The sequence below is a fragment of the Sminthopsis crassicaudata genome, chromosome 2 (genome assembly GCF_048593235.1).
Source record: "Sminthopsis crassicaudata isolate SCR6 chromosome 2, ASM4859323v1, whole genome shotgun sequence".
NCBI classification, from domain to species: domain Eukaryota; kingdom Metazoa; phylum Chordata; class Mammalia; order Dasyuromorphia; family Dasyuridae; genus Sminthopsis; species Sminthopsis crassicaudata.
Window position 1 is genome coordinate 513,738,770 of NC_133618.1, and position 21,551 is coordinate 513,760,320.

At 43.1% G+C, this 21,551-nt stretch overlaps 1 protein-coding gene across 1 annotated transcript in view; it reads right to left on the minus strand.

Annotated features, from left to right (window-relative positions):
- SLC7A8 (solute carrier family 7 member 8) overlaps window positions 1-21,551 on the minus strand; it is an 82,974-nt gene that overhangs the window by 30,100 nt on the left and 31,323 nt on the right. Inside the window, exons 2-3 of the mRNA XM_074294262.1 lie at window positions 19,579-19,783; window positions 17,854-18,005 (exon numbers count right to left, since the gene is read on the minus strand). Coding sequence (XP_074150363.1) covers window positions 17,854-18,005; window positions 19,579-19,783 — 357 coding nt within the window. The remainder of the gene's footprint in view (window positions 1-17,853; window positions 18,006-19,578; window positions 19,784-21,551) is intronic.

Below are 21,551 nucleotides of genomic sequence, written 5' to 3' on the forward strand. Positions count from 1 at the left end.
AGGTATCCTAGTCTAGTATACTATTGGTTGAGCTATGAACTGGCCCAACCATTCTGAGAGCAACTTATGAATGATGTCTCATGGCTTATAAAACTTTTTCCAGGCATATACCTACCTTATCTAAAACACAAAGAGATCAAAGAAAAAGGAAAAGGACTGGTATGTACAAAAATATTTCCAGCAGCTGTTTTTGTGGTGGCAAAGAACTGGATTTCCATCAATTGGGAAATATCTGAGGATGCCAAGTTATGGCCTAGGAATGTAATGGAATACTATTGTGCTGTAAAAACGGATGAAAGGAACTATGTCAGAGAAAAGGGAACACCGGTATAATTGATGCAAAGTGAAATGAGAAGAACAATTTATACAAACGGCAATGCTGTGAAAAACTTAGTAACTGGATCAATACGACAGCCCATCATAATTCCAAAGGACGCTTTCTTCATTTCTAAAGACGGAGCCATGGCTAATCTCTGAATTTGCTTTATATGACTATACACATTTTGTAATGGATTTCTTTTTTCATAGCTTTTCAATGAGGGAGAGAATTGAGACATGAAAATAGAATAAAAAATTTTCAAAGGGTAAATGCAATGGGGAATAACAAAAAGATTCACTAGGAGTTCTTAAACCTGGGGCCATGAACTTATTTTTATTTTAAAAAATTTAATAACTATTTCAATATAATGGTTCCCTTTATTTTTTATATGTATTTCATTTTGTGCATCTAACAATGTTATTCTGAAAAGGGGTCCCTTAAACCTCACCAGACTGACAAAGGGGTCCATGACACACACAAAATGTCTTCCCTGGGGATAATGAAAGACCTCTGAAGGATAAAGCAATTCATCAAAATAGCCTGTGGTGAGCTCTAGAGGGACTCCTAGTTCTCTACTCCCATATCACTTCAATCTCAAGGACTTTAGTTAGGCTAACAACCCTCCCCTGCTAACTGACCTTTAACCTTTAAATGGATTAGTTTGAAAGAAATTTAAAAAAAAGGGGGGGGAAGGGATAGTGGGGAAGAAAGGCCAGCCAGTCTAAGGCTGTTGTGACACCTCCCATCCCCAAGAGCTGTATTCCTCTAAGTCTTGACCCTTCGAACAGGAGCAGAGGATATCAGCATGTGATTGAAGGGGGGGGAAAGAGCAGAAAGACTGCAGGGCAATCATTTGCAGTCTGTCTCCTCAGGGCAACAGAACATGATTCCTTCCTTCTCTTACAGAGGACTGAAACCTGAGCCACCTCCCCAGTGAGGAAAGGTTAGCAGTCACAGGCACACATCAGCAGGATTCCTGCCAGCGTAGGGGTCACCCAAGATCCCTTTCTGTGACTGATGACCATTCTCCCCACCCCCTTCCCCTTAGCACCTGATACAGAATTCCAGAGCCCTTGTTTTTTTCTTGGGTTGTTCTTAGATTTGTCAAAGGGATTACTTGAGTCTCAGTCCTGCATGGGCAGGATATCTCCATGCCTGAGATGAAATTCATTTGGGGCTCCTGACCTTGCAAGTAGCCAAAACAGCATGGGGGCACTGGCAGGATTTCATATCTAAGGAAACAACTTAATGCATTAATTAATGCATATTACATAAGGCAGTATTATGTAATATCAAAAGTTGTTTCAGCAATCTCAAAAGGGTGGGTGGAATTAGCCCCTAATTCTTGGTGACTTCCCAAACATTCATTCTCACACTTTCTCTCTCTCTTACCTTCTGTTTCCATGGTGAGGAGGTGGAAGGAAGCCAAAGATGGAAGATGACAAAAGACCTCAGGAGGATGCTGAATCCAAGAGTGTATTTACTTAATTAACTCGGTTAGAAAAACTTAAGAGTCAAGGTGACAGAAAAGAGTAAAGAAAGTAGAAACAAAGAAACTTGGAGCCTTCAAATTCAATGCCCCTTAGAGCTTTGGAGGAATCTGTACTTTAGGAGAGGAATTTTTTTTTTTTTCTTTATGGAAGGTTCTATGGGGTAAAATGGAAAAACTCAAGAGACTACAATTTCTGACTGATGACTGCATATCCTGCTACCAGATGGCTGCCTGGGGGGCTAGAAGGTAGAATTAACTAGAGAAATCTTCCTCTAATGAGGGCTCCTCTTACCCACTTCATGACCTAGCTATGATGGAAGCATCCCCTCAGTCTCGGTTATGAAGGGCACAATGATGTCAGACTATATATATAGCCAAGTACCTAGAAATCAAAGTCAGAATATGGGAAAGAGGGCTCTCTTTATGAGAATATGAAAGAAAAAAAACACCACCAATAAGAACGGGAAGGAAGAGTCATCCTGTCTTGGGGCTAGTAGAAAATCCAGGTGAAGAAGTGAAGGCAGCATAGTATATATGGGAGACAGTAGATAGTTCCTATAGAATATCCTGGATTTGCTATTTCTTATCTGTGTGACCTCAGGCAAGAGTTTCAGCATCCTCATTTGCTAAATGCAGAGTAGACAAGTTCTCTAAAGTTCAAAATGCCATGTATCTATCATCCCAGTTTCTTTCTATTTTTGGGGGGGTCCCACCCAGATGTACAAGCTTAGAGTTAAACTGAAATTTTTTGTTCCTCAGTTCCCACCTTCTATCAGTGGCCAAATGTTGTCTATTCTACTTCCACAACTCCCCCATCCATCTCCTCCATACTCACAGTTTCCCACCCAGCTAATCTTCCATGAAGATTCCAAATCAATGTTCCTAAAGTTTAGATCTGATCGTGTCTGCCTCATGTCACCCTCCTGCACAGAGTGCCCCTTATTCCCTCCTGTCTCTGAGATTCTAACTCTTAGAGAGGACATTAAAAGCTCTTCAGAACTAGTTCCAACTTCTTTGCAGTCATATTTTATATTAGGCCCTGCATTCGCCTTACATTGCCCTACTGGCCACTTCCCATTTACTCATTCCACCCCTGCACAAGCTGACCCTTTATATCTGGAATAATTGCCACTGTTTTTTGGAATTCTTGCCTTATTTTAGCGCCTTTCCAGGAGATAACATTTCTCCTGCTTCTTCTGAAATATTCTGTTTACTCTGCATATTTCTGTGTGTGTTCCCGTTAACTCTCGGTTTACTTGCTTTGATAAGGTAAGCAGCTATAGCCTTAATCCCTAAATGTGGGTGTTTCCCAAGACCTTTCCATGAGTTTCCTTCTCTCTCTTCCATTTCACAAGATTTTCACGGATTACCAGCTACCATTACCTATATTCTGAGAATGACAAGGCCAGCCCTCTTGTCGCTGCTGAGCCCCAGAATGGCACTGCCAGCTTCTTAATGGACATTCTGAATCAGCTGCCTCACAGACACAGATCCCGACATTTCCAAACCCTTCCTTCTTTCCAAACTGTAATTACTACTGAGGACTCTCCTCCTAATTGCTCAGACCCACAATCTCTCCATCATCCTTGACGTTTCACTTTATCTCGCAGCCAAGCCTTTATTAAATCTTGCCATATCTACTTCTGAAACATTATTTGTATTCATTTCCTTCTCTGCCCTCATTCAGAGCACTTTTCCTTCTCACCTGAACTATTCAAATAGCCTTCTATAATGGGTCTCAGCGTCTCAGTGTCCCCCAACCAATCCCTCCTCCCTGAGGCTGTCCCTAAATTGTAGGTCAGAGGGAAGTCATGGGCACCTTCAGGCGATGGAGAGAACTGGCTTTGAATGCTGGCCCTTCTTCATGTAACCTAACTGACTTAAAGTCACTTGTGTTCTTAGGCCTCAGTTTCCTTATCAAATAAATAAAGATGTGTGTTGGACCTGTAATATGAGACTGAAGAAGAGGGCATCTGACTCTGTCAGTGTCCCTGTAACCTTATGATGCTCTAGAAGTGCAATGGGAAGGGTGATGTCATCGATGTACTGTCCTATATTTGGCAATTTTCCCCACAACATGGCAGCTTTAATTTCCAGGTTTCCACACCGCTGCTAACCCTTTCCTGGTGTAATTCAATCCAGCAGCAAACAGGCTTGTCCCATAATAACCTTGGCCTGTCTCATTCCACTTCTTTTTCTCCTTCAGAGTGCAACTACATACAAACAGACACAAGCTCCAGCCTTCACATGGAGACCACCCCGTCCCCCTGGGTCATGTTCCAGAGACCCCAGAGAAATACAAACTCCCAGAGGCAAACATAGACACATACGTAGACTTCCTTTTGACAGTAAGGAAAGTGAAAACTTATGTCCTGTCTGTTCTTCATCCCAACACATTCATTGGGATTTTTTAAAATTAAGGAACTTTTGGAGAAGCTGAGAGATAAATACACAGGTCCTAATTCTAAACTTTCCCCCCTTAAAAAAACATGCAGCCAGTGATACTGAGGTAGGCCTGGGAGGCACTGCTGATCAAGCCTAGTTAGCCCAAAAGGTCCGGCTGGGACAGCCTGACTGCCTCAGCAGGTACTTTGTTATACTGGGGAAGAAATCTGGAGATTTCAGAAAGAATGGAGAAATGCTGAGTGACTGAAGGTGACTTAAAATACCAATCATGCCAATTACACGTGAAATGAGGAAATTCACAATTTTTTCAAAGTGAATCATCAGTAGAGAGAAACAACAGGATAGCAAATCAAGGAAAACTGAAGAAGATACAGGCTCCTACTCCTCCATGCTCCCCGTTGGGTAGGGCCTAGCAATCCTAACAGCATGGCAGTAAACCCCCACCCCACCCTGCAGCCAGGGGGAGGGTGGATAAAGGGGTGGCCCAGTCTGAAGACTCAAATCTAGCTGTGTGAGCCTGATAAATCGCCTAATCCTGTTCGCCAGTTTCCTCTTCTGAAAATGAGTTGGAGAAGGCCAGGACAAGCCACTGCAGTACCTCTGACCTAAAATGGAGTCATGAATAGTCAGATGTGAACATGCAGGCGCACCCATCCCACACGCACAGCACACACAGCGTCTACCAGGTGCGCAGCTTCTCTTATTCTTGGTACAATGGGAAGGTGTAAACACCCCACCCCAACAAGAGCCTTTCTCTTCCTAGAAATTAGGAGAGGAAGCAGTTAGACCGACTCAGATTAGATCCAAGGTCCTCTAACTTGAAAGTCAACTCTTCTCTACAGCACCTTGCTGACAGCTATTGCCTCCTTCCCACTCTACCTACCAATGCCCCAGTGTTTATTTACCGAGGTAGCTCTGTTCACTTGTTTTTTCCCCAAAAGGGACAGAGAAGGAGGGGTGGTTTAGCTCCTAGGGGGGAAGGCAAGAGTCCTACCCCAGAACTCAGGGGAAATGCACATTAACTGGAGGCCTGGGGAATTAGCCTGATTCCTGTAGCTGCTGCAAACTCAGAAGCCTCACCTGCTTTATGGCATGTTTGGGTCAATTCACAAGCCTAGCCATTTCCTCCAATGTCCTGTGCCTTCTTTCCGCCATTTCCACTCCTTTCCCAATTTACTTCAACCTCTTACTGTGAGACGTTACTTCTCTAACACTAATCCATGGCGAATGAGTCCCTCCAGCTAAACTCAACAGGTCCCAGTAATATTTATCAGGTCAGCTGCACAGAAACTGGGGAACTGGGCAATGGCACTAGAGGCCGTTTTCTAACTCTGCTTCTATTTTTGCCTGATCTTGGACAAGTCACATGCTTGGTTCCTGCAAGGTTTCCAGGTAAGACAAGCCATTGCCAACACCCCCACCCAAAGAAAGTTTTCTAACTCCAATTTATGGACAGGCTACTGGGCAAATGACTGGGCAAACTTCCCAGACTTTGTCTGTCTGTGCTTTACTATAAGTCAGAGGCGCTTACCTAGGGCCGATGACCTTGTGTTTTTAAAAAATCTTAATAATATCTTAAATTAAAATCTTAATAATAAATGTATTTCAATTCATTTCATCTTAAAATCCTTATATTTTTGTTTGTGCATATTAAAAGTATTATTCTAAAACATGATCCACAGGCTTCACCAGACTAATAAGAGAGTCCATGATGTGATGCAAAATATATATATATGAGCCTGTTAGCCCAGTGTTACCTTTGAGAACTGGGCTGAGCAGAAAGCTAGGAAGGGATACCTTGAATTTATTAGAGGTATCAAAGAAACAGATAAAGGTGGTCTCTTGGGCAAACATGGCATGCTAGAAAGCAGCAATCAAACTCTGGATTGGTGCTCTGATTTGAGAGGGGAGAGGACCATTTGGATAGGAGCCTAGTTTGGTTTAACAGCAAAGATTAGAAGAATGCACCAGAGAGGTCATGGATCTAACCCACTGTTGGACGTTGGGTTAGATTATTGCAAGAAGCAGTGTCTTGTGATGGCCCCTCACAACTCACCTAACTAGACTCCTGGATTTCCCTCCTCTTCTCCCACTCTATCCCTTTCTGCTTTCTCCAAACTTGTGCCTTTATCCCTAAAGCGCCACCACCTAGGCTCTGGGACCTTGCACTCATTTCATTTCAAATCTCTGAGGGAAGCAGGAAGTGAGATATTGATGTAACTTATAGTTAGGAAATATGAATTGAATATGCTTCAATACTCTTGCCCCCTTAAAAAATATTTTTTCTCCTGGAAAAAATAAATAAATAAAAAATAAAAAGAAGAAGAAGAAGAAGAGTTGTTTTCCTTCCTTGGAAGCCTTCCCTCCCACCGGCCCCTTTGCTAACATCACAATCCTGTGGTCCCCAGAACCCTGGGAACTCTATTTGTATTTCTTGGTATCTCTGGCATCAGTCCCTTCACAGGAGCAGGCTGCGGGGTGGCCTGGGGGGAAGCTTGTTTTCCTTTTCCAAATCCTGGCTCCTCTCTCTTCTTCCAGATAAGTGAAAACAGACAGAGAGAAACAAAAGAAAAAAAAGGCCAGAAAAGCCAGGGACAGATGGGTAAGAGAGGAGGAGATATAATTGGGGGAGGGGAGCCAGGGGGAAAGAGGGGGAAAAACACAAAAAACATGAGGTGGGGCAAAGGGTGACAGGGAGGACAGAAGGCTGAAGTGGGAGGGGAAGAGAAAGAGACTGCATGAAGTAGAGAAAAAAGAGAGGTGGAATGCAGTTGTTAAAGGGAATGGGCTGGGGGGCTGTCAGCTGACACCAGCTTCTGCAAACTAGAACACCCTGTTCTTCTCTGGGAGTACCAAAACAAGTAACTTCTTGGGAGACATCCCCTTCCCCTCTAAAACAAATTTTACTTAGGGTAGTGAGCCAAAAAGAACTTGTTCCTAGTCTACATTTTCCCCTTTTCTGGACAACTTGAGAGAACTTGGAACAAATTTCAGGAGCATTAATAATGATAATAATGGCATTTTTATGTATTTTTATTTAGCACTGTAAAGCACTTTAGATACATCATCTTAACTGATCTTTCTAATAACCGTGGAAGGGAGGTGCTATTATTATCCCCATTTTACAGATAAGGAAAGTGAGCTGGAGAATTACACAACTATATGTGTCTGGATGGCACCTGAACTGAGATCTTCCTGACACCAAATTCACCCCTCTATTCAATCTGCCACCTAGCTGCCAGCGGTTCCCAGCCTTTTCAAAGACCCCTTTTTACTGTCCAAATATTTACGTCACCCTTCCCCACCAGGAGGCCATCATACCATTAAGTATACTGACTTACAACTCTCTTGTTCCTCCCTATCCACTGTGTTGCTAAAGCCTGTGGCTCTAACCCCAGGTCCCCTGGCACTGCCCCTCCCGCGGCGCGGATCCTTACTACCTGTGCTGGCTACTGGAATAGCGGCTGCTAGAAACTCCAATAACTCCCGGGATCACGTACAAACCCCACCCCCGTTTGGCCCTTAGAGCCTTTGTGACCTGCCCCCCCCTTTCCGGCCTTCTCACACTTGCCCTCCACCCGCACTCTCCTGTGACGCTGGCCCCCTGGCTATTTCCCAAACAAAGCACCGCGTGTCCCAGCTCTGGGCACTGTTCTCTGGCTTTCCTCCTGCTACAACGTTCTCTTGCCTCACTGGCTTCCTACAAGTACCAACCAAAAATCCCACCAGCTACAGAAAACCTTCCCAGCTGGAACCCTACTGCTTTCCTTTAAAGAATACATGTTGCTTTATGAATTATGTTGGGAGAGAAAACTCAGAACCAGAGGGAAAAACTCAACGGAAAAAGAGGTGGCTATAGCGAATGGTGATTTACATTCAATTTCTATCGTTCTTTTTCGGGATGCACAGGGTGTTTTCTGACCCGAGTTTGGGGGATCCCCTCGGAGGCCTTCCTTCTTTTAACAATTTCCCATGTAGCTCGTTTGCTTGGTGGCCCCCCCCAGAGTGTGAGCGCTTTGCCGATGGTAGACTGCCTGACATGTCAGCATAGGACCCTTGGCCGATAACTGAGGCCTTGCAAAGGCCCAAAGGCTCCGAAGCCGGGAGGCCTCCGTGCTCCGGAGCCCAGAGGCACTGCGTACAGTAGGGCGAGCGCCAGATTTGGCACCCACGGGGCTGGGCCCAAAGCCAGGCCCTCGGCGGCTCGCGGGAAGAGAGACTTGGGGGCTAGGTTAGACGAGGTCCTGCCTCCTGCTCCCGGCTGCCGGCAAGCCGCAGAGGCTCTCTCCTTGGGCCCGATGGGCAGTGGGGCGGGGAGGGGTGTGTCCGCGGGAGCCTCGGCCATAGGCCGGCTCGGCTCTTCCTGGAACGGCCTCCAGCTCTTAGAAGGAGTTGGGCAGGAGATTCTAATTGTGGAACTGCCTCCTTGGCACAGCCCTGCGTGATGTCAGGGAGCCTCTTGAGAAAGCCGGGAGATAACAGATACCAGGGGCCAAAGAAAATACCAAGACTAGTTTGACTTTGAGAGCTCAGATAAGATTCTTTTCTCTCTAGATTAGGCCAGTCAGTCAGAACAGGCTGTAGTCACCACACCTCCAGAGGAACTGGAAAAAGTACACCAGGAGATGGCAGGTCCCAGAAGCTTCCATTGGGTTCTTTTATATAATTGTTTCTAATGAAGTATTTATTTTCTCTCCCTCCCACTACTTAAAAAACAAGGCAACAATAAGAAACTCTGGCCATGCCCCCAAAATGTTCGCCTTTGCATCCCGAGTCTGTCAGGAGACAGAGACAGCCTGCATCATGGGTGCTCTGTGCTGATCACAGTTCTTAAATCAAAGTTGTATTTGTTTTTACAATTGCACAGATTGTTCCCCTGGACATTTAACAGTACCAGTTCACACACAGGTCTTTGCAATTCTCTGAAGTATCCTATTTGAGATTTCTGATGGCACATTAGTATTCCACAACATTCACCATTCACTTAGTTTCTGAGTCACTTCAAAAATGTCAGAAAAATCACATGGAGGACTTCCCAATATCCTTGGAAACTTAATGCAAAGCTTTCCCCCTTTTAATGTCACATGCCCCGGAGGAGCTCGATTTTCGAAGAAATTCCACTTGCCATTTAATGACAACTTCCCTTCTAAATATTCATCACAAAGCAAAATAACTGCTTACACTAGTCGTTGGTCTTTTAAGGTCTGTGGTGTTCTACTGTGTACCAACTATATCAAATTGCCTAGCACCTTTGAAAGAAGGAAAGGGAAAGCAAAACATTTGGAACTTGTAAAAATGAATGCTAAATAGTGCACCAGCCCTGGAGTCAGGAGGACCCGAGTTCAAATCTGACCTCAGACCCGTAATACTGCTTAGCTGTGTGACCCCGGGCAAGTCACTTAACCCCAATTATGTTGCCCTCTCCCCCAAAAAGTGAATGCTAAAAATTTTCTAGATATGGGGATAGATAACTGGGGGAAAGAGTAAAATACTATTTAATAAGGTCTATAGTGCTTTCCTCTTAACTACTCCATTTAAGGAACATTTAAGGAGTGACTCCTAACTTCCCCTAAAATCAAACAGATGGAGAAGCTGAGCACCTGGCTATCTGAATGCTCGCTCATAGGTAACCTGTGGCCGAGGCCATTCTCTCTTCCAGTCTTCAGTGCTTACTCCTTTCTCTCCCTCTCCCACCCTGTTCTCACAGTGCCAGTTGCCTGGGTAGGAGATTCTGCTGAATCACCAGCCTGTCCTTGGATCAGCCAAGAAGTCTAAACACAGGGCTCAGCATTTCACAAGAGCTAAGCACTTCTCCTTTTCTCTTTTAGTCAGAAATTGCCTCTGACCACGGAAAGGAGGACAAAAAATAAGAAACAAACAAAAAGCCAAAGGTAGTCAGAGCTCAGTGGGGGCTTCCTTGATAGCCAATTGTTTCTCTCATGCAAATTCTTGGATAAATGTGGACTCATTCCCTAATCCCTACAGACCATCTATGGCCAACCAGGTTCTGAATGCAGAGAGACCAAGACAGGTACATAAGGTTAGGCTTTAGTTTAGAGATGTCTCAATCTGGGGTCCATACAGGTAATAAAATTTTTTAAAAATAACTGCACTTTTCAATAATGAATTTTCTTTGAATCCCTCTGTATTTTATTTTATACACTTAAAAATTATGAGAACTGTCTAAGGGGCACATGACTATCCCACAAGTTAATAACTCTTGGTCTAGATTGACTTCTGAAGAATTGCTCTGAACTTTTGGTCATTCCTAATCCTAGCTGGCATGAAGAATCGGAGAATGTGAGTTCAAAGAGTCCTCTCAGGACCCTGAAATCCCAGAAATCCCTCTGTGACAGCCTGAAGAAATGGTCATCCAACCTAAGTTCAGATAGTGAGGAATAGATGATCTCCAAAAACAACATATTCCACTGTTGGAACTCCTTTAACTCAAGAGCTAATTTTTTTCTAGTCTTTTTATGACTTTTCTCCTATTAACTCAGGAAGTAATTCTGTGCCTTGTGAAAATTTGCCTTTCTGCAACTTTCACCCTGATATTCTCAAGTCATGTCTGACTCTGTGAGCCTGTGTGAGGTTTTCTTGGCAAAGAGAGTGGAGTGCTTGCCTTTTCCTTTTCCCACTCACTTTATAGAAGAGGAAACGGAAGCAAACAGGATTAAGTGAATTGCCCAGCCACTCTGCTGGTAAATGTGAGGCCAGATTTGGATCTTCCTGACTCGGCCCCGGGCCCTATCCACTGTGCCACCTAGCTGCCCCTTCTATAGTACTCCTTGAGTTTACCCTCTGGGGCAAAGTCAAATAAATGCAATTCTCCTTCCACTGACAACTCTCCAATATTTATTTGAAGGCAGCTATTGTATCTCAAGCTGCTTCCCCTAAGACTTTCCAGTGTCTCTCCTCCAGGTAAGTATCCCTTTCCTTGAATTGAGTCTTAGAGATTACTGACTTTTAGTGGTGGAAAAGATCTTAGAAATTCTTCTTCATTCCAGACTGACTCTGCATCCTGCTTCTGAATATGTATTTAGCCCTTTCAGGCTCCTTTTGTTTATCATCTTCTCCCATTGGAATATAAGCACTTTAACGGCAGGTGCTGTCTTTCTTTTAGCTTATATTTGTATACTTAGTACACCTTCTCAAAGGTTACCTGCCTGCCAGTCCGGGGGATTCCTGGGATGTTACTCAGTTACAAGATCAGTGGCAAGGTTCAGATAATGCATCTAAAATTACTCTGTGCTGGTACCTTCCCCTTACCCAGGGGCTGGACCGTCCCCTGTAACTCATGCCTCTGTGATCAGTTTTTGGTGAAGGCAGAATGAGTTGGTTAAAGGTTTCCTGGCTCCATCAGGAGAGACAATATAGTCCTTAGGTGCCAATAGGAGAAAAAAGGGGAACCCAGATGTCCAGGAAGGAGGCAAAGAACAAACAGTTAAAGGAAAGAGCAAGAAGATAACTAAACAAGTCACACACAAAGAAATACCTGTTTTTCAGGCAGTTGAAGAACTCAACAAGACAGACACTACCTGCTCTGGAAGCAGCAGCCGGCCAACAAAAGAAATGTGGCTGATGTTTCCAGGGCCTTTAACTAGGACTACAAACCCTACGGACTTAAGAAGGAAATACAGATTTCTTATGAAATCAGGGAGGAAGAGGGAAGTGGGCTAAGAAAAGGTTGCAGTTCAGCCCATAGTCAGAGGAACTTCTATCACAGAATCTGGAGGTTATTCCTCAATTTAGGAAAACTGGACATGGCATCTCTTCATTGTATCTGTTTAACTGCCAACCAGCATGTTTTAATAATAGGAAACACTGGGCTTCAAACCAGGAGACCCAGGGGCAGTAGTTCTGGCTATGTGACCTTGAATAAAACAATTCCTTCTGAGTCTCAGTTTTCTTATCCATAAAACTGGAAGAGGAAAAAAAAAATCCACCCTTATGTCAGTTAATTACTACCTGTATGACTCTTATCTTTTCTCTCCATTTTCTGTAATTGGAAATTTAGTAGGTTGAATTAGAGGATATTAAAGGTGTAGATTTTGATCTAGTAACTTTTTTCAGGTGTTGTAAACACTGAATAAGGTAATTTTTAAAGCTCTAAACAGGTGCAGGGTATTAGGATACTTATGGTTATACAGTCTTGAAATATATAAAAGAGAGAGAAGCAAGAGGGGCTCAGGAATTTTAAGGAGAAACAAAAGCAAGAATGGGATTAGGAGACAGAGAAAAAGCTTTTGCACACTTGGGTTAGGTGATTAATACGTAAGTGATATACAAAACAGAATCCTCCTTATTATCTATTAAATTTTTCCAACAACTGCTCAGGAGCTAACCTGTTGTGCAATTGCAATACAGATCAAGGTCAGAAATTATACATGAGAAATGAAATCCTGTTCCTTTGCCACCAGATCAGGGAAAGCGACAAGGAGGACATTTGAAACCAAGGAAAGCTAGCCCTTCTGGAATCTCAGAGAAAATGATGAAAACCTAAATAGAAACATTTATTTCCCTTGGGCCTTTCATTAGTTAAGCTTGGGGAGAACCTGTTCGGAAGGAGAAAGGCGGGAAGAGGGAGGAAAAACAAATCAGTCAGAGGGACGTGGAGACAACCAGTGACCCTGGGAGCAAGGAAGGAGCCCAGGAGTTGCATTAACTCACTTTGCAGGATCAGCATGTTCCCGAATACAGAAGTAGACAAACAGATCAAGGAAAGGGGTGGGGGTGGGGTGCCCACTGGGAGCAGGAAAAGAGGGAGAGAAAGAAGGGATTACCCAGGACAATGACTTGTTCCTCTCTGTGGCTATCACTTCAGGTTAGTTATGACCAGAAGTGTTTGGTTTTTTTCCAATTTGAAATTTCATTCTCCTCCTCTCCCTCTCATTACATGTAAAAATAATTTTAATATTCTTACATCCAGAAGTGTTGATAAAGAGTACAAAAAAAGACCTGTTCCCCTCTGCCTTTCCTTTCTCCCACCAAATACATGCATTCTCTGGATGGGAAAAGAGCTTTTTATTTAATTATAATGTACAATCGCTCTCTTTTCTGAAACTCTGTAGGTTGGAGAGATTCTGCTGACTCAGCAGTGAATAATCAGCTTTGACCTGAATAATGAACCGACTCCAAGCAGCAGCTGTATTGCACAAATCCATCCAAGTCCGCAGTCTTCACTCCTCCCCCTCTTTACCCCTTCCCTCCTCCCCACCCACCAAGGCACAGAAAAAGCCAACCAGTTGCAGCAGTTTCCTCCCTCCTTCCCATCCCACAAGGGATACTCCAACTCAATGGGCTCCCCCATGCAGGAACAGTTCTAAGGTGCTGAATTTGCTGGGCACACCTCTCTTGCCTAACCACACACTGCTCTCCCCAACTAGACCTTCCCCTCCCTAACTTTCAGATTTCCCTCATAGTGCCCACTTTTAACAACAAACAAACAAAATCTCTTTCGTGTGGTTAGAAACAGGGTTTGGAGTATATAGTTTTGGGACTTTCCCTTTCTATGATATGTGCCAGCTAACTAGTCTCTTCCCTCTTTGGGTATCAAGTTTCCTTCGGTGAAAACTTAAGATCCTAAATTTAACAGAACTGGGAAGTCATCTCATCCAATTCCTTTCCTGTTATACCTGAGAAAATGGAGACTCAGGAGAAAAAAAAGACCCATCCAAGATCACCACTTGTACTATCCTAACTTGAACTCAGATCCTTTAGTTCTAGATGGGGTGAGCATCCCCAAGTACCACATTTGATCCTGTCTGCATCTATTAGCCTATGTGCCAAGAATACAAGAGCATAAATTAAAGTTTCCAAAGTAAATCATTCTCATAAATGGTACAATGGATAGAAAGAAAGTTAATCCAAAGCAAACCCAAGAGACTTTGGACAGAAAATACCATCTGCACCCAGAAAAAGAACTAGGGAGACTGAATGTAAATGAGCACACACTATGTTCATAAGCAATGTTCTGTTTTTTAATTTTTCCCATGGTTTTTCCCTTTTGCTCTGTTTTTCTCTCCCAATATGATTCATAAAGCAAAATATATACATAAATAAGTAAATAAAACCCCACCCCCAGTTAAAAATCCAACCTCAGATAATTCCTAGCCATGTGACCCTCAACAAGTCATGCAATCTCTTTGCCTCATTTTCTTCAGCTATAAAATGAAGATAGTAGTTTCTACCACCTGGGGCTATTGTGAGGATCAAATATGATAATATTTGTAAAGGGCTTACAGCACAATAAAAGATGCTCTATAAATGCTATTCTCTTCTCCTTCCCATTTCCACCTCTCCTACAACTTTCAAAAAATGGTAAATGCTACCAAACTCGGATCATAACAACAACAGACATTGTTAACTAAGTCATCTCTGACACCGATGATCCCTTTAAAGGAAATTGCCTTTTCAAGATAATGCCCATGGCAATTTAGTTCCAATCTATACTCGATGTATAGCTACATTAGATGTATAATCTATATGGCAAAAATTGTGAGGAACTCCATGTAAGATCTAGGGGAAAGTGATTATAAGCAGGTTCTTTGAAGCCAGGTTAAAGGAATTTGGGGGTACTTTGCATAAAGAAGAGGATATTGGGGAATGGAATAAGGAACTTGTAATAATCCCTGAAATACTGGAGGGGCTTAATAATGTTTATTTTTTGATTGAGTAGGGGAAAGGGGGAAATGTTTAATAATGATTTAAAGTTAATAAAGGGATATTGTACAAAGAGTTGTAATCAAGAGATTTCACAGGTTTAGCTCTGGAAGGAATCTTTAAAGATCATTCTACTATAAGAGCATGGAATGTACCTTAAGAGATTATTTAGGCCAGAGTTTCTTACTTTTTTCACTAGCAACTCCTTTTCAACCAAAAAAAACTTTATGTAATCTCTGGGTATATATAATAGGTATACAAACCAAACATTTATTGGTAATAAATTATAATTTCGCAACCTCCACATTCAGTTACAAGACCCCATATGGTGTTGCAACCCATACTTTAAGAAGCTTTGATCTAGTCCAACCCTCTGAAAGGAAGATTGGAGGTTAAGTAATTTGCCAAAGGTCAGAAAGGAAGGATCTGAGGTGAGATCCTGCCCTTAACTCTTTTTCATTTTCTTTAGAGGAACACAGGAGAGGATTGAGTTTAAATCAGAGCATAAAAGGATTTAGGTGAACTGGAAAAAAAATTTTTTTAATAAACCTGTGAGGCTGATAAGAAATGGGAACTAATTAGCAAGGGAGATTTTGGAATTATTCTTTCTGGAAACTAATGAGGTTGGTAATTGGCCATCTGAGACCTTTTTAGACACAACTGCACCTAAAATCCTGGCAGATAGCCCAACTGACCTTTGGTGATCCTTCCTAGCCTATGGGTCTTGTGATAAATGCCAGAAGCCAGACTTTAAAATTCTTTCCCTGGCTCTATTCCTAGCACTTGTCAGATCCTGGAATAGGTTGCTGACAAAGAGATTGTGAAATCTACCTGTTTGGAGCATTCAAAAGGGCTCAGGGCAATCTGGCTTGATTGTGGAGGACAGTGGGACACATACCCCAAAGAGGGTATGTGCTGATCAGTAGCCCGAGAGTAAAGTGAACTTCATGCAATCTGGAGAATGCAGGGCACAGTACCAGAGAGAGCCGAGCGTTCCTGCCTGCTGACTTGTCACTGGGAATATTCTGAAGAAACTATCTAATCACAGAATATGTACTTGATGACCGCTTAAGGTTCCTTCCACCTCTCAGAATCCATGATACTATCTAGTTCAAGTCTAAGATGCTTTCAGCAACATCAGCAGGAAAGAGGAAATAGCAGTCACCGAAATAGCAGTCTCCAGCATTTTGGTTGTTTTTCAGAGTTTTACCAAATAGTGAATCTGCTTAATAGCAAAAGGCAGAAAACTGTCCCTGCTTTCCCAAGACTTCCCTGGAGCTACAGGTACTGCTGACTGGCAGGCAGAGTACTCCAGGAACCCAGGTAGTGCTCGGGTAATCTCCAGGTAATTTTGTTCTTCAATGCTATCCTAACATTGTAGGTCTGGAGCATATATCTATATATGAAAAATCCTCTAGCGTACTGGATATTTTCTTCCTTACCTACTGAACAACAACTTGGAAGGCAATGCCCCTGCTAGGGACGTCACCAATGCCAAAGATGGCCCACCTATCATTGCAAGAGCCAGTGACACATGACTGATAGCAATTCCCTTAAATTTCCCCATCCCTCACCAACCTGTCCGGAACAAATGATCAGGATACTACTTCTGAATGGCTGACATCTATAATGTAACCTGTAAACCAGTCCCTACACTAAGGGATCTACATAATGCAGCACTAGTAAGGGGAAGCTTGTGTCGAGTATATGGTATTACACAGGGTGGATGGGTAGAGAATATAGTTAGCCCTGGAACTCTGGAAGTGGAGTCTTTTAATATCTCACACACACACACACACAAATCTGTGATTTATTCAAGTACTCCCTTGGATAAAGCAGACTGCTATCTGTCAGTTACTGCTTATTCTGTGGGACCTTTGCCCACGTCCTGCTATAAATCTGTCAAGGAATCCACCCAAATCTGACAACCTACTCCATATCTGTATTTATTATGCATATAATTGTTATGAGTAACTGCTAAGTTCTAGGCTGTAGTCCATACTATAGGAATTCATGGAAAGACCATTGTGTATTGGGCTTAAGTAGGAGAGGCTTCAGGAGAAATCACTAACCACCCTGAGGATTTGCATAAGGGAGTTCTTTAAAACACTTTCAATTGTACTGCCTAAAACCAAATCATTCATTGTATCTGGAGGCTTAATATAGCTCTGGCTTATTCACTCAATAACTCTGTAAGTTACAAAGAAGGTGCTTACCACGCTAGTGATCTGGATTGCTATGGGGGTTCCCATACCAATAAAATCAATCATGGGTCCTACTTCCCGTCCCAGGTTGCTGTGTATGTGCGTGTAATATATACGTGTGTGTACACCCATAGCCAATATATGCACGTGTATCTGTAATTCTGGTGGTTTCCTGCATTTCCTATTTACATAATGCTTCACTTTTTTTAAAAAGAGCAGACTCTTATTATTGTGTCATTATAGTATATTATTATAATAATAATTATTTCTTCTGAGGACAATAAATAGTATAAATAGGGGGGGCAGTTAAGTAGTGCAGTGGCGAGAGCATTAGCCCTGAAGTCAGGAGGACCCAAGTTCAAATCTGACCTGAGGCACTTAACACCTCCTGGTCACTTAACCCCAATTGCCTCAGGAAGAAAAAAAAAAGTAGTATTCTTGTTTCCATTTCAGAGATGGAGAGACTGAAGATCTATGAAATCAGGTGACTGATCTATAATACCAGAGCTAATTAGGTATTGCTTCTCCTATATTTGTACTTTGTTCACCCAGTTGGAAGGCAACTTCTCAAGAACAGGCTTTGGATGGGAGCTTTATGCAATGTCTATTTGTAAATTAAGGAGCAGGTAGATATGGACCCACTGCCATGAAATCTGACAGACGGGATGAGACCCACAGGAGTCCCTTGCCAGTGGAATATTGGTTAAGGGAGGCGGAATAGAGAGAAGGAGCAGAATCAGCAACACAAAGGCGGGCCCAAAGGTACTCACATAAGCAGACTCCAGCCAGGAGTCGCAGCCCAGACTCGGGAGGAAAACAAGTAGGGAAGAGTGGCTGGAGCACGTAATTGGAGAACGTGAGAGCAATGACGGCCTGGTTGGTGGGGTAGATTACTAGTACAGCGATCCACAGCCTCAGGAACCTGGAGGGGGGAAAAGGACAAGTAACAAATTGAATAAGCCCCCTCCTTCAGGCCTAACCAAGGTACAACTTGCTCCCAAAAAGGACAACAGGAAAACAGGGGGCAGCTTTTGTGGAAAGGGAGGGTGTTAGAAGTTTAGGTTTATGAAGGTGCTAAATCACCAAAAAGTGAGAAGCATGTCCTTTCAGGCTGTGATGTGTTTTATTAGCAATTATTAGCTACAGTTTCAGCAAGTAATATCACAGCAGTTTATTAGCACAGACTCCTACCTCCCCCATCTATGTTTCTACCTCCTTGCCTCCGGGTTCATCAGTGATGGGGGGAAAAACGAAACATATTTCTTTCATTTCCCTTTTAGAGCCAAGCAAGGAGGATGTAGTCTGTGAAGGAACCTAACAGATGGAGCCGAGAGCTCTCTGCACCTTGCCTTACAGAGGGAGTACGGATGGGGCTAAGCCTCTCCTGTTGATATTGCCTGGCATTTGAGGGAGAACTGGGTACATAACAGCCTTCCTCTGCGGGCAGTGAGCCTTGGTAATGTGGGAAGAGCAGGACCTGTGTTTCTTCTAGTGATGGGAAGATGACCAGTCTCATTAGTGAAGATGAATGAACAAGAACAACAGGCCGTTTTATGTGTCTAGGGCTCTCACAGGTGGACTCCATGAAGAGAGCTGTGTGGGGTTTTTTTGCTCTGCTGGTAGTTTATAACTTTGAGACGCTCTCCAGTAAGGCTGTGACAGGGACAAGAACCCTGTGCCGTATTCTGCAGGAACTATCAGCCCTGAGCAACTCTAAGGAGGGCCCAACATGGAACCAAAATCCTCTTCTCTCCTCTGTTTCAGTTATCCAAGAAAGACCAATAGAAATGACTGTTACTAGACAAATTGGTCAATTGTCCCATCTTAACTAAGTTAGGCTAATTTTGCTATGGGATTACTTGGTCTCAATTACCATTTGTCTCAAACTTACAGAAATCCATCCACCTCCTTTTACAAACACTACTTTAAAAAATTAAACTGCTATGTGACATATGATATATATTATATTTAAATAGGACATGCATCATTAACTTCCTTGTGTTTTTTAGAAATACCTTCTTTTCCCTTAATTACATATAAAACCAATTTTTAATTTTTGGGTTCCTGGGACAGCTAAGTAATGCAGTAGACCTGAAGTCAGTATAAATGGGGGGGCAGTTAAGTAGTGCAGTGGCTAGAGCATTAGCCCTGAAGTCAGGAGGACCAGAGTTCAAATTTGACTTCAAACACTTAATACTTCCTAGCTGTGTGACCCTGGGCAAGTCACTTAACCCCAATTACCTCAGGGGAAAAAAAAGGGAAAAGGGAGGAAAGGGGTTTCCAAATTTTCTTTCTCCCCTGATCCATTTCTGAGAGGGTAAGCAATCTGATATAGCTGAAATATACACCACTACCACTTCTTAAAGGAGAGGCTTCTCAGTATAAGAAAAGGGGGGACCAACTCCATACTGTCAGCTGAGGGACTTTCCCCAAGGAATGGGGTTATCTCCATTTTCCTTTTCCCAGTTACCCAGTGCCTCAGGCGATAACCTTACCCAGCCAGGCCTCCAAAGATGTCCTTGACATAAGAGTAGTCACCTCCAGATTTAGGGATAGTAACTCCAAGTTCAGCATAACACAGTGCACCCACAGCCGTGATGAGCCCTGTTACAATCCACACAATCAAAGCAAGGCCCACAGAGCCAGCATTCTCCAGCACACCCTTCGGTGAGACAAAAATTCCTGAGCCAATGATGTTTCCTATAAGAGGAGATACAAAGGAGAAAGTCAAGTCAAATCAAGTAAACTAGCATTTATTAAGCAACTGCTATGTGCCATGTATAAAACCAATTCCTGGTGGCCAGGAGGTCACAATCTACTGGGAAAGCATCATGCAAAACCACTACATACAAACAAACAAGATTTATACAGGTTAAATTGCAGGTAATTTCAGAGGGAATACACTCTGGCTTTCATTGATTGGTCCCAATCTAAGACGAGTAGATTTTTCTTTTGGCCAGAAACTCATCCAGGGTCTTTTACTCCTAGATTGATCCCTTTTATTTGTTTGTTTATTCATCCAGTTCTTCAATCATTTTTTGACTGTTAAAAAAAGTCATTTTTTGCCTCTTTTTTTTTTTTTTTTCTTTTTTTCTTCAGCCTTGATCACTGAATGAGCATTGTCTCAGTTGTAAGGGCCCTTTAAATGGGCTGCACCACAGCCATCATTGAGGCCCGGAAGTAATTTCTGTGGATATTAGGACTGCCCTTGGGCGGGATCCTGGCCATATTGAGATAGCTTCTTAATGGGTGACTCTCTCGCTGATTGGCTGTGTGTGTGACCTCACAGGCCCTATGTAAGCCCACTGCAGGCAGCAGGCGGTCCTCTTTAACCTGGCGCTCTTCACCCTGGCTCCCTAGCCTTGGTGGCCAAGCCGAGATGGATAGCCAAAAGAGGTAAGGGTTTTGGTAGTGAACACGTGGGTCTTCTGACCAGGTGTTCACTCGGGAACCAACAAGTCAGGGCATCAGTCAGGGCATTATGTGAGTAGGTATAATAAAGGCTTTTAAGGTTACACGTGGCTGTTCTTGAGTGCGCTACCGGTTACTAAGCTATAGACTCAAGAGATCGTGGCCAGAGACCTTAGAAGGCCTCAGAGGAGGCGAGCCGGGTAGAGTTCACACTGCTAAGCACAGTGGTCAAAGGTACTCTGGTGGGTCTAGGACAGACTAGTAATTGGAACTGCCGGGAGAGCACGTTACAAATGGCGCTCAACGTGGACGCATCAGGAATTATCAGGTTTTGAAAATATTTAATATTCAGAATTAAGATTCTGAAAGATCCGGTAGAAACGCCACAAGAGGGAAGACAGAGAAGCAATATGGACCCAGGTAACTCTGGGATCAGGCTCAAGGACACAGCTGAACATAATGCTTATATCAAGAGGTTAAAGAGCCAGATGGAAGATCTTTTAACAAAGATCACCACTGAAGAACAGCAGGAAGCTTGTAATCAAGCTCCACAAAGGCTATCCCCACACCTATTAGATATAGCTCGGAGAGGGAGCAACCTAGAGCTAATGCGTATGTATGACAGTATAGAGTATAAAATGCCACAGCAAGAGTTGCTGGAATTGCAGGTTAAACTACAGGTGGAGATAGAGAAAGAAGAAAAAGCTAGGTTACTACAGATAGAACAGGAAGAGTTCAAACCAGTGGCTGAAACTAAGGAAGGAAATAAACGAACCACATGGACTTCAGTTGTAGAAATTCTTAGCATTTTGTTGGTTTACCTTGTGCATGTTTGTTTTAAGGAATTTATCCATTACTCTTCCATTGAGAAGAAGTTTAGTTCTTTTTATGTGCAAAGCTCTGGTTGGATTTTAAATCAGCCTTTGGGGGATTTTCCAATTCCTCCTTCCTCTGCCTCACCTTCTTGGGCCGAGGGAGAAGGGGGAGGAGGAAAAGGAAGGGCGATAATACCATCAGCACTGCCCATTAATCCATTTAAAACTCCTGGATAAGACCT